Source organism: Sceloporus undulatus, chromosome 1, assembly GCF_019175285.1.
Source record: "Sceloporus undulatus isolate JIND9_A2432 ecotype Alabama chromosome 1, SceUnd_v1.1, whole genome shotgun sequence".
In the NCBI taxonomy this organism is placed as follows: Eukaryota; Metazoa; Chordata; class Lepidosauria; order Squamata; family Phrynosomatidae; genus Sceloporus; species Sceloporus undulatus.
Window position 1 is genome coordinate 208271445 of NC_056522.1, and position 14232 is coordinate 208285676.

At 39.5% G+C, this 14232-nt stretch overlaps 1 protein-coding gene across 1 annotated transcript in view; it reads left to right on the top strand.

Annotated features, from left to right (window-relative positions):
* Window positions 1-14232, top strand: part of SLC25A12 (solute carrier family 25 member 12) — a 95090-nt gene that overhangs the window by 49022 nt on the left and 31836 nt on the right. Inside the window, exons 6-10 of the mRNA XM_042444525.1 lie at window positions 904-1050; window positions 2545-2683; window positions 4188-4281; window positions 5945-6029; window positions 13286-13370. Of these exons, the coding sequence (XP_042300459.1) occupies window positions 904-1050; window positions 2545-2683; window positions 4188-4281; window positions 5945-6029; window positions 13286-13370 (550 nt within the window). The remainder of the gene's footprint in view (window positions 1-903; window positions 1051-2544; window positions 2684-4187; window positions 4282-5944; window positions 6030-13285; window positions 13371-14232) is intronic.

Sequence of the window (14232 nt, forward strand, 5' to 3'; positions counted from 1 at the left end):
ATGTGTCTATAAACTGTCTTGCAGATTCCCAAGTCCATTCTATAATATTATGACAAATAAATTCATTTTTCTTACACTGTTCTAAACACTTTACAGTGATTTGCACATCATGAGTTTATGAGAAAATGAGTGCAATTGCCTTGGTCTTGTCAGGACTGATTTTCAGAAAGTTGGTTTGCAATGTTTCATATTCAAAAACTCAAGATATGCTAGCCTCTGAATAATTTTGCAAATCCTCTCAGTTTGCAACACATGCCAGACAAAGCTATGGTGTGCTAGTATATTTGGATTAACTATTCAGCATGTTATCAGGTCTGTGTATTGTGCTCTTTCTTTATAAAATAACAATACCAAGATAAAATTATGTACCAAGAACAGTTGAAATCTGCGACATACATAAATCAAGAAAGCTTGCATATGTTTGCCCGTTATTCCGCAATTTATTCAGTCATTTGATCTCTTTAGGGAAAGGTGATGAAATATGTGGGCCACTGAAACCTCACTGGAAATTCAGCTGTGCTACTGAGACTTCAGTAGCCATTGTGTGTAGCCAGCCTGCACCGTTATAAGGGCCAGAAGCTTGCATGAAAGATTTTAGAAGGTTAGATAAAGGCTTTTCTGTGACTGCACAGTTTTGTATTAGTTATTACTGGTTGGCAGCCTTGTGTGTCAGGGACAGAGATGGTCATGTGCACAGTCTGTGAAACTCTGTATGGAGTTTGACTTTCTCCAGTCAGTAGTTGGAGGACAAAACTCTGATCTACACTGAGTTTTGCTGTTTTTTATTTCATGTTCCTAAGTGGCCACTGAAGAAGTAGATGGAATCAGTGAGATTCTCTGACTCAGTATGATATATTACTTATAGTGTTCGCGCTGCATCATTTTTTTGCAATTTTTTTTCAGGAGCTGCAGTCAGAACATGCAAGGCAAGCATTTGCACTGAAAGACAAAAACAAAACCGGCACAATCACTGGCCTAGATTTCAGTGACATCATGGTTACTATTCGTTCGCACATGCTCACTCCTTTTGTGGAGGAAAACTTAGTCTCAGTAAGTATTAAGAAACATACAATTCAGGTTGCTTATGACTGGCATTCAAGGACAAAAGTTTATGGTCAGATTACCAACCTTTTGGGAATTTGGGGGCTTCCATTGTTGAGACAAGATTTGGTGATCCTGCTAGGAATTTTCTACTGGGCCTATCATAAAAGGATTAATATTGACTAGTTGAAAGAAAGAAAAATGACAAGGTGGTGAAAGTCTAGAACAGAGTAGACTCAAAACATCAATAATACCATTTATCTTATCACCTTGAAATACAGAGGTAACAAGTAATAGTGTTACTAGAAGAATAACAGAATCCTGCTTTTAGTACAGTGCTGAGAATAAGTACTGAGAATCAGTAATAAATATACAGTGATGCCATGTGGTACATGAGACATCCTGAACTGAACCAACACCATTTGGACATATATAAAATAATCACCCTCCATTGTATAGACTTCTATTTGATGTTTGTTTTTTGCACTGCTTTTGGAGCCTCACTAAATCCAAGCATGTAGCTGGGGAACAACTTCTGAATTCCCTCCCCATTTATTTGTGTAGTGGTAGTTGGCCCTGACCAGTAATGTGTTCCACTGTACTAGTTGAACATGAGTGTATTTAAAAAGGGATGGAGAGGCTGTAGTCCTTCAGATAATATTGGACTACCCATCACCCTGATTTTTGGCTGTGCTTGCTGGATCTAACAACACCTGAGGAGTTGCAGATTTCCCACCCACACATAAAGGTATATCATCTTCTTGTGTGGAAGAGGCAGAGAGGTTCTCTGAGACAAAGAAAATGTTGAAGATGGTATTGTCATGTGCCTTAAAATAATTTCCGATTAGAGTGATCCTATCATGAGGTTTGTTTGTTGTTGTTCTTTTGGCAAGATTTGTTCATGGGGGGGGGGGGTTTGATGCATAGAAGCCTTTAAACCAAAATTTAGGAGTTGATTTCCACTTCTTAGTTATTCAGTAGTTTGGATAACTACATGGGCTATTTGTTTTATTTCGCTATTTATATTCTTCATGTATCTACCTTTCAGTGGGATTCTCTATGAAAATAATTTCATTTAATCCACATTCCTTTTACTCTTCAGAGTATGTAATATTGTGCAGTGCATCCTATTTTACTATACTGTGGGCCCGTTGCATCAGCAGGCTAACAATCCACAAATTTGACTGTGCATGGATACAAACACTTGTGGAGTACCACACCCCATATTATTCAGTGATGGTGTGTGCACGTGGACGCACTGATGCAGAGGCATGCACATTGCAGCTCATTGAATAATATGGGGTGTGACCATCCATGTTTTTTCCCATCTGCAGATTGGGCAGAACCAAATCCCCGTCAATGGGAAGAGTCCATTGTACTTTCAAGCTCTCCCACCCCAACTATAGTTTATAGAAACTGAAACATATAGAGCAGTCCTAAACTGATAATGACGCCTGCATTTGTCTTGTAACTATAGCTAATTTTTATGGGGTTTTTTTTCAGGCTGCAGGTGGATCTATTTCACACCAAGTCAGTTTTTCTTATTTTAATGCTTTCAATGCCTTGCTGAACAATATGGAACTTGTTCGAAAAATATACAGTCTCATAGCAGGTTCTAGAAAAGATGTCGAAGTTACGAAAGGTAAAGCATTGTTTCATTCTATTTGACATAAGTGTTGTTGTGTGCTTTCAAGTTATTTCTGACATGGCAATACTAAAGCAAACCTATCATGGGATTTTCTTGGCAAGATTTGTTAAGAGAGGGTTTGCCCTTGCCTTCCCCTGAGGCAGAGAGAGTATGACTTGCCCGAGGTCATCCAGTGTGTTTCTGTGGCCTAGTGGGGATTCAAACCCTGTTCCCTGAAGTTGTAGAACAATACTTTAGCCACTATATCATGCTAGTTCTTGAGATTAGTGTAGCTCGATAAAATATGTACAAAAGGATTTGAATGCCCCACCTTTCTTACACACCCTTCTATTAGTGCACAAAACAAAAACTTTCCTGGGGCTGTGTCCTCCAAATACTCTCTTGTAAAGTAATTTGATCCAAAATTCATTTGGATCTGATAAAGAATAATTTGTGCACCTTAAGGTTTCTTCCCCTTTGTTCTTGTAGACAATCTCAGTTGATCCTCATGTACAAGAAGACAAAATGTTGCAAGACAGTGTGCATCGCTTCACACAGTGGTAGACAGTTGCAGCTTTCAAATTAAGGGATGCATGAACCTGAATAAGTTTTGGTTTTAAAAAGAATAGGATGGAAGGATGATTCTTAAAAGAGATGGGCAGGTTTCCTATTTCTGTAGTGTTCTAGGAATGGGAAATGTAAACAGCAGAAGAAGAATAAAAGTCCTTAACACATAATTCTTTAAGCTTCTTTGCAAGCTTTAATTTGAATCAGAATTCATAGCCTTACTTTAGTGGCTGAGTTGACTCCTGGAACTTAAGAATAGTATCGTAAAAATATTGCTTCAGTCCATGTGTCTTTTTCTGCTAATCGAACTGCAACTTCTTCTTGTGGATATGCAGCATTATATGGGAAACCTTTAACTAACCAAATGTTTTAGATTGTAACCTCCACAATCACTTACTACTGGCTCTGCTGACTTTTACAGCTGTGAGCTGAAGTTCAGAATATATGGAGAGCTAAATGTCACCTTTCCTGTATTAGAGATTGCTCTCCTTGACAAATTACATTTAGTACACTTGACTGCTATTCTGTAATAGATAGAATCATAGAATCCTAGAATAATAGAGCTGGAAGAGACCACAAGGGCCATCCAGTCCAACCCCCTGCCATGCAGGAACTCTCTCAATCAAGGCATCCCTGACAAATGGCCATCCAGCCTCTGTTTAAGGACCTCCAAGGAAGGAGATTTCACTACACTCCGAGGGAGTGTGTTCCACTGTCGAACAGCCCTTACTGTCAAGAAGTTCCTCCTAATGTTGAGGCGGAATCTCTTTTCTTTTAGCTTGCATCCATTGCTCCGATTCTTATTGATATTCTTTTTGTTCTGGTTTTTGGATGTTGCTCCCTTAAACTTATACCAAATGACATAGATTGTCTATTAAGAAGTTAGAATTAAGAGTTTGCATAATAATTAATTCTTTTATTTTCTTCTCTGCTTTCCCTTAAAAAAAAACAGAGGAATTCTCTCAATCTGCAATCAAATTTGGACAAGTTACACCTTTGGAAATTGATATACTCTACCAGATGGCTGATTTATATAATGCTACAGGGTAATTCTGACCTTAAAAATGGTTTTTTAAAATTAACATTTCCAAATTTCTTTCCTTGGATTTTTTTCTTAAAAACGTACAACTGTTGGAAAGACATTCTCCTTGTTCGGTAGAGTAGTGGAATGAGATGTGTTACTCAGTGTACGTGTAATGTAACATAGGACCAGGGGCAAACAGGTTGAGCCACCATTATCTGAAATGCTTGCAACCAGAAATGTCTTGGATTTTGGATATTTTTTTTATTTTGGAATATTTACATATACATAATAAGATATCTTGAAGATGGGAACCTAGTCTAAACATAAAATTCATTTATGTTTTGTATACACCTTATAAACATAACCTCAGTGCAATTTTAGACACAATATTGTTAATAATTTTGTGCAAGAAACAAACTTAGGCTACACTGAACCATCAGAAATCAAAGGTGTCACTGTCTCAACATCTCATGTGGACAATTTTGGATTTTGGAGAATTTTTGGAATTTGGGGTAAGGGAGACAACTTCTACGTCCATTACCTGTGCACTCATACATATGGTCTGAGAAGCTACATTGAGGGAAGCACAAGCCCCATCTTTTAAGTACTACGCCCCCCCAACCCCCATGGCTATTTACTGACTGGTGGAGGTTAGTGTTGGGGCTGGTATCCTCAAAAGCCCTAGGGGTTGATGTCAGTACTGTTCTTCCAACCTATAGTAACATAGCTAGTTGCTGCTCTTCCTTGCCAGACCCTGCCCCACACTCCCCACTGGTCAGTAGATAGCTGTGTTGGTGGTGATGTCTGCAACAGCTAAAAGCTAGCCTTCGGGCAGAGAGGTGTGGTTGTTGTGCAGAGGGTAGAGGATTCCAAACTCTGCAGTGACCCAAAAAATGAGTTTGACTTATTCCTACATAACTCAGAATGCCAGTTCTGGTTTTCATGGATCTTCCCCTCAGTTTTAAAGGGGGGTGATCATGGGGATTGAGCATTTGTACTGAGTTGTTCATTACATTGTAAGCATGGAAGAGGGACCACTGTATCCCCAGCATTATCCTTTCATGGTCATCTAGTGATTGTGGGAACTACCTCTGGTAAAATCTCTAGTACTAAACATAAGTCTGGTTTGCTCTTATTTTTTACTCTGTATCCTCAAATGACCTTAACAGATTAGCAAACTGGGCCAAACTAACAAAATGAATTTCAACAGGGAGAATTATAGGATGCTACACTTAGACAGAAAAAATGAATTGTACAGATACAGAATGACAGCAGTGCATGTGAAAGGGATCTAGGAGTCTTAATGGACCAAAATGGTGAAAGGTCTTGAAATTATGCCCTATGAGAAATGGTTTAGGCAGCTGGATATGTTAAGCCTGGAGAAGAGAAGATTAAGAGATAACATGATAGCTATGTTTAAACACTTGAAAGGGTGTCATATTGAAGATGAAGTAAGCTTATTTTCTGCTGCTCCAGAGATAAGGACTGGGAGCAATGGATTCAAACTGCAGGAAAGAAGATGCCACTAAAATATTGGGAAGCATTTCCTGGCAGTAAGAGCTGTTGGACATTGGAATATGCTGCCTCAGAGAGTGGTGGAGTGGTGAAAAAAGGGCAGGGGGGGAATGTAGGAGGTTTTGTTTGCTGTCCTAACACCGACTTTTTTCTGTTGGCCCTCTGCGCAGACGCTTAACACTGGCAGACATTGAGAGAATAGCACCCTTGGCTGAAGGAGCATTGCCATACAACTTGGCAGAATTTCAGAGACAGGTATGTACCTTGAAGACAATAAAGACTTCCATATTTTAGTAAATGTGTAGTGCTTGCTGAAAACCTGAATTTTGGGGATTCGGTTTAAAACATTTCCTATACAACGTCTTCCATGTAATTTGTGTTCATGTGTATTTTATCTATGGGTGACATATATCCTCTAATTTTAGTTTTGATGGAATATTTTCTTTTTCAAAAATTGCCATTGCCAAAGTGTCAAAATGCTTTTCAGATTATTCCCCACCAAAGGCTTGGTACAAACACTGGCTGGTATAAAGCAGAACTGCCTCTAATCTATGCATGTTGTCCCAGCATGCTTCAAACTGAGAATTTAAATTATGAAGTGCAGTTTGAAGCATGGTACCTGCTTCTAGGGGAATATGCACAATTATCTGGTTTTGTGGATTCTCTAGATCCATGATTCCCAAAGTGGGTGGTTTGCCCCCCTGGAGGTATTAAATAGGTTAAGAGGGATGGTGAAGGAAAAAGGGGTCAGCAGGGGATGCTGATGAAAAAGGAGGTGACAACAAGAGAAGAGTAGAGGGGGAGTAATGCAGTGATGCCTAGCTGTGAAGAGCTGCATTTCCCCTGCTCGACACACAACCATTGGCTGTCTAATGGCAGTGAGGTTGTCAAAACACTGGCCTCAGAAAGAGAGCCTCTCTCTGTTTGCTTCTAGTGAAGGAGCCAGGCAAGGTTGAGGAGCATGAGAAGGGGCAGGGGGAGAGTGGAATGTAGCACACATGTGCTAAAAAGTGATGAAAAGCACCTGCTCAATGTATTATCAATTGGGTGGGCACCTCGCCGGAAGCCACTCTCTTGCTCCCATGCTCTCACCATTTTCTTCCTTCTCAGTGTTAGGAGACCCCTGGCTGGAGTGGGTATGGTGGCAATGATTGGCTCCAACTTGTCTGTGCCTGTACTTGTCTTGTTCGTGGTGGTGCCTCACAGTGGCATTCTGCCATTGCTGGCAGGCAACAGATGCAACTTCTGCAGAAATCTCTGTGGTGTTGGCTGCCTCTCAGAAGGAGAGGGGCTGATGTTTTTGCTGCTGTTTTGGATACCATATATTCTTGTGTATAAGTCGACCTCATGTATAAGTCTAGAGTAGTTTTTGGGGCCAAAATCATGGATTTTGATACAACCTGTGGATCAGTTGAGAGTCAAAAACTGGGGCATGTTACAAAAGATCTAAAGGGGGAAACAAAGCACCACTTCCCTCCCTACATCTCCCTCTCCCAAGGGTCACAGTGTTGGCATGGAAAATGGGGAAATAAACCTTGGTGTACATGCGTGTGCGCACGCGCGCACACACACACACACACTTCCCTTTACCAAAAGCATCTCCAAGGCTCATGGCTTGCAAAACGGGGCAGAACCCCCCATTCTGCCCTATACCCCCAGGATTTCCAAGGCTCATGGCTTGCAAAATGGGGTACAAGCCTGGGCATGCTCTCTCTCTCTCTCTCTCTGTCCCTTGTCTCAGCAGCTGTTTGTTAACTCTGGCTGTGAAGGAAGGCTGAGGATTAACACACACATACACACACACAGAGTGTGTGGGAGCTCAAATGGGAAACTATTTAAAGATCCTTGGCTACAGAGGAAGGTGGGCACTTCTTTTAGGAATTTCATAAGCAATATTAATTTATTGCCCCATATATAAGTCTATCCATGATTTTGGAGTCCATTTTGGGGCATAAATTTCTCAACTTATTGTCAAATATATATGGTAGTTGCTGATGGTGGTCACTCACCTTACTAATAAGCCTCAGAGAGAGAGAGAGAAAGAGAGAAGGAGAGAAGAAAGGAAACAAATATACAGTACTATATAAGTATTTGTCAGGTTGAATAATATCAGCAATGTTATAAAAACTTCAAGGGACTCATTTTGGCTTTTACTTTCAGCTGTTTTTGAAGATGTTAGGAGCAGAAACGTTTTGCTTTAATATTACAATTACATTAAACAGGGCAAGAAATACATTCTTTGTGATTATTCCCATACTCCCAGGATCTAGAACACGCTTGCCTAAAATGCCATGGATGTTTTTAAATAATGTCTTTGCTTTGCTTTTTATTTCTTCACTATCTCTGTATGAGTAATACTAGTACTGTATCAGCAATATATAAATAACCTAAAGGCACCAGATCCTGTCTGTTCTTGGAAGCTAAGTAAGGTCTGCCCTGGCTAGTACTTGGATGGGTGGGAGACCACCTTAAGTACTGTAAGATATGCCCACACATATGTACACAAGGAGTTGCCTTTAGATCCTGGAGAAGAAGCTGTAGAAATGAACTGGAATATTTCCAGTTTCCAAGCCTCTCTCAACTGGAGAAAGAAAAGTTCTGGACACCGTAGTTCAAGAGGGATATTGACAAGCTGGAGTGTGTCCAGAGGAGGATGACTAAGGGGGCATTCACACTCATTTTTTGTCCTGAGGAGATGCAGATCACCACACTGATGCATATCGCGTTTGTTGTTCCCATTTTGCTTTGGGTTCATGAATCTCTTAGAGTCCCTGTAATCCCTTTGTTATTCACACATTGACCACTTTTAAATCTGAGATAAAGACTATCCTGTTCAGGGAAGTGTTCCCAGGCACTGTGTGATTATCTATCTGATTTTTGATTGGATAGTTGCTGTTGATGTTTTTAATTGTTGCCTGCTTATTTTAACCAATTCTATTTTATATTAGTACCTATTGTTTTATACGTATTTGGTAGATTGTACGCCATTGACAGGTTTCATTTATATTGATTTGATCATTTGTATGTACAGCGCTGTGTACATTTACAGTGCTATAAAAATAAACTATGGCCTGGTACATACCTGGAGGTTTTGTCCAGAGTGGCGGCGGCCTTTTTTTCCTGTGGAGGGAAGCCACAGTCTCCAAACTATGTGGCTTCCCTCCGCAGGAAAAAGAACCTGCAAAAAGCGGGTTCTTTTTCTGCCACGCCAGTTACGTCCAAGTGCACCAATGGTGCACTCGTGACGTAACTGGCGCAATGCGATGTGCGGATGCTATGCAGTCACTGCACGGTCCCGTAACCCTAGCATGGTGCAAGCATGGCGCTTTAGCGCTGTCTGTACTGTGCCTATAATAATAATAATAAAAATAACACACATGTCACCATTTTGGGATAAAATAGAGCCTCCTCCATTCCCTTAAACGATACAGCGCAATCCGAATTGATTTGGAAGGTTATTCACACTGCCGAAGGTGCAGATTGATGTGGATCTTTCAGGAAAACTTGGGGGGAAAAACTGGTATCAAATATCCAGAGTTGAGTGGGTTTTTTGCCACCCCCTTCCCAAAAGTGTATCAAGTGCATTTGGGATGTGTGTGAACAACAAGGTTCAACCCAGATTAATCTCAAATTATTTTCATAGTGAGAATGGGGCCTAAAATGGTCACAGGTCTGTAAAACATGCCCTATGAGGAGTGGCTTAGGGAGCTGGGTATGTTTAGCCTAGAAAAGAGAGAGTTAAGAAGTGACAGGATAGCCATGTTTAAGTATTTGAAGGGATATCATATTGGAGTTGGAGCAAGTTTTGTAAATTGTGAGTTTTATTTGTGAAATACATATACTTGTTTAATTTTATAGTGTTATATTGGTTATTTTGAATTTGCAGTATAAGAGTAGAACTGATATTAAGAAATATACATAGGGGACACTAGGGTTGTCGCCAAAGTGAAAGAGTTGAGGAATCCTGAAAAAGTTTGGGAACCACTGCTCTAAATTAAAGTTAATAATTTCTTAAGAGTTTGTATGTAATAATATATGAAAGAATGTTCTCTCTTTGTGACATTAGAGATGAATATCTTGTAGACATCTGTATATTTTAAAGTTTGTATAACTTAAAATTTGATAATTTTTACAAAAAGTCTGAAATGAATGCTTTTAAAATACAGATTTGAATACTTGAAGCATATAATCAAGCTGGCAGTTATTGATTTATTCTGGACAAAACCACATGGTTTAGCCAATTATTTTATGAGTCTGCATATGTGGATTTCACTGTTTGCAAATTACTACATTATTTGGATTGCTTTGTGTTAAACCTCATTTTCAAAATTAACTTGTGTCTAATATTTCAATATATTTCTTCTGTTGCCCAATAATGCCATTCCGTCTTTGTTTACACTTGTACAATCAACATGTGAAAGATTTGTTGGATTAATTGTCTCTCATGGAGAATGACCAAGACAGTTTGGCTAGACTGTTTTAATTGAATTTTGTTTATGTTGCTTGTTTTTAGTTCATGTTTCTATGGGAACAGAAAACATTTTAATAAATAAGCACCTTCAGCTGTTGAGAAAATACTGCTTTAAAATAGTCGTGTTAAATGAATGGAACATCTCTATAAAAACTGGTTGGTGTATTTTGCTGTGAATTATTGCCTCCTGAAAATCACAGGTCTTCCTGAAATCTTTTGGTTTTTGAGGGTGGGGTCAAGTATTAAATATTACTGTACTAAACGCTGATATGATATGATAGGATATGATACACACACACACACACACACACACTACAGTCATCCATTCCAATTTGTGAGGGATCTGTTTTGGATCCCCCCAGCGAATCAAAACAACTGCAGATATTGGAGCCCCATTGTCTTTAATGGCTGCGCATGCTCCATGGGCATGAGTGCCATTTTGTCCCTCCTGGCTTCTTGTCTGCAGAAGTTCAGAACCATGAATGGGAAGTCAGCAAATCTGGAGGGACGATTGTACTGTATATTCATCAGAAGTAGGATTCTGCAGGAAATGTTTTGTTTAGGACTTCAGTAAAGGAATAATTGGGGAAGGGAGTCTTGCTGTTTTTGTGTGATGCTATGTTTTAAAATGTAATAATTGAAATATAAAAAAAGAATGTTTTAAGAAGTTCACTAAAGGCTCAGGGGGGAAAAAGCATGACCTCTCCTTTGGTGCCACATTGTGACACAGTGGGTTTTTCCTATCATTCATGATTATGTCATAAATTGGGGTGGTTGCCAGTGCATAGCTGTTAGTCTACCAGTGGAGATTAGAAAGAGCTGAAATTGGAAAACCTGTATTCAAGGACAACATATGTTTGCTGACCTGAAGCTTGGATGTTTTCTGAGACCATCTTTCTGGCTGGCATTAGAGAATACAGGGAGAGCAAGACATTGGAATGGCCCAACAAGGATTCAAACTGTGCTAAATGCGTCACTGAAGTGACTATCTGCCTGGGTGTGAGAAGAAGTTAACTGCTTTTTCTTAACATTTTCTTCTTGACTCATACATTAAAAAAAAACCCCAGAACACCCTGATTAGCTGTTGTTCTAAAGTCACACCAAACAATATGTCAGAGTACTCTGCTTGATTTTTATAAGAGAGAAGAAGACTGTTTCTTATATACTTATCAGTTTTGTATTCCTGTATGTTCTATATGGGGTTGTGTGTGTGCCATAAAGGCATCCTGCTGTAGCAGCAGTGACCAGCCCATTGGCTATGGCAGATTTCTGCTGCATTCCTCCCACTCCTTCTCAGGCAATATGGACAGTTGCTCTACTTACATGTGGCTTACATGTGGTTGTATGTGTTGGCTTTTCTAAGATAATATAAGTTTATTGCCTGGTGCTGGGACCAATTATCTTGGTGCCATCTTCTCATCATTATGACAGATATGGGTAGCCCATCAAACTAATGAAGAATGTGCTTTTTGCAATTGGAACTTTGTCAAGAGGACCAGTGGAAATAACTAATGCATTCTTGACTTTTTATTAACATCCCTTTTCTCCTTTTTTAGCAAAAATAAAAGAAAGAAGGATCCCCCTTGCTGCCGATATTATCACCAAAAGATTTCCTTTGTGTAGCTGCTAAATATCTGTATACAGTAGCTTTGTGAAGGGATGCCAGCCACAGTAATTTTCTGTTTATAAATATTCATGCTCTGAAAGCCATAGCATTAATTATACTAATTTACATGTCCTATCTGAACACAGGCATGCCACAGACTAGGATAAGCACCTTCATAAATAGGCTGAAAGTTATATTTCTGTTCCAAGGAAAGGGAATACATGCACGGAGTGACATATTATTTAGGATTGAGTCAATGTGCAGTTTTGCTGAGATTTCTTTAGGGTTGCAAGGAAATGAATGAGCAGGTTGAATTCTCATATATCATTGTAGGGCAACATCTGAGAATTGAGGTGGGGGGCTGCATTTCTTCCCCAATCCACTATAAGAGGCCACTGGTGATGCAAAATTTGTGGCAAAAACATTGCTTGTGGTAGCACCATTTTTTCCTTTAAAATAATGCTTTCACTTTCCACAGGCTTTCTAAAAGGCAGATGAGCATTCAAAGCAGAATGAATCTACAGTATTCATAAACAAGGTGCACAGGAATAATGTATCTTGTTTTAAAAGGAAAATGGCATTGTTAACCATTCTTTTTGTGGTAGCAGAAGTTGGGCAGGGGGCCCTTCAAGAGAGTGCAAAAGTGAACTGGAAAAGTATATGTGGTTGCACCCTGGAACAAAATAGGCCTTGATTTAGCATTTAGCCATAATTTAATTCTATTTTAATGTTCACTTTTTGTATGTTTTTAACTGTACACTGCACTATACGCAGCTTCCAGCTTATGTGGAAGCTGCACAACAATTAAAGAAATGGTGCAGGTGCTGCTACAAGCATGCACCCCATTGTTTGCAATGGGGTTTGAACATACACGGATTTCCCCTTATGTGGGGGGATCTGGAACGGATCCCCCACGTAAGGGAAGGGCCTGCTGCATTGCTTTTTTAAACTGTAAGCTGCCTCCAATTTTGTGACAGAGGCAGGATACAAGTAAATATAAATGTAATATAATAATAACAGCAGCATTCCAGTCTTGACCTCTAGTGAGTGAAGAAATGCATGTCATCTTGCCCCACATCCACCATGACAAGGACCTTGGACACTTTTGCTTCTCTTTTAAACTTTCCATTATGACAATACAAATCAAACTGACTTACAGTTTTGGATTTGGAAGTAGCAAAAGGGATGGTCATGCAATTAATACCATCTCTAGTTTGGCCCTGCATCCGTGGGTTTTTTTTTTTTTTGTTTTTTTTTTTTTGTTTTTGCGGGGGGGGGGAGGTAATTTAAGCTGATTATTTTCTCAGTTTTACAAATGCTCACTGAACAGTTGCTTTCAGTCTTCATGCAGCCTTTAGACACTTTCTTATATCTTATTCTCTCATTTCTCTCTTCCACCTCCTACCACTTCTGCTGTTTTTTCTTCTTTCCCAGCAATCTTATGACAGTCTGGGCAGACCTATATGGCTCCAGGTAGCTGAGTCGGCATACAGGTTCACTCTGGGCTCAATTGCTGGAGGTGAGTGACATGTCTCTGTGTGCTGTTTTCAAGAGGTTTTTTTTTTTGGGGGGGGTAACATTATCTTGGTGTGCAGCTATAGGTCAGCTATGATGGAGATGTTTGCCTCCCCTACCCCCATAAAGATCGTCAAGCACTGAAGGAAGCTCTTTATTGTTATTGTTATTTTAAAACACACACACTGTATGATAGAGTCCTGACAGTGCATGGCCCTGACACTGCTGGCTCCAGACAGTCTTCGAAGCAAAACCTGTAGAATGACATAAAGAGTCTTCTCAGGTGCAGTCTTGGATGCCTTTTTAAATTAGATTTGCTGAGACTGATACTACAAACAAAAGTGAAGCAAAAGAAGGGAGAGGAAAAGTACAAGGCCTTCATCTTAGACCTTTAAATAAGTACCAGTAATAATTGACGGATGTGTGTCCCATGCTCTTACCCATTCTATTGACATTTTGTTATGTGTAGAAGATTCTACATTAATGTGAGCAGCTGGATGTTCTGATCAAACTCGTCTCCTGGTAAATGAGCCCTTTGTGAAAAGTTAATCTTGAGTAGTAGTTAGGACTGTCAAAATCCTGGAGTTTAGAAAGTTACTGTTAGGAATTAGTTATGTAACTTTTTGTAAACTCCCTGCAAAAGCTAATTACAGTTAGTCTTATAATTAAAAAAATAACAGCTTCTTCTTCTTCTGGTTGGTGTTTAGATCTGTAAACATGTGATTAGTTGTTACTACTCTTTTTTTCTAAAAGACCATTATTGTGTCCTTATTACACCAGCATGTTACTGATAGCATCACTAGTTGTAACATATATTTCCCAGGACATTGAGGAATGTGGCCTAGAAGTGTGGTGATTGATTCTTC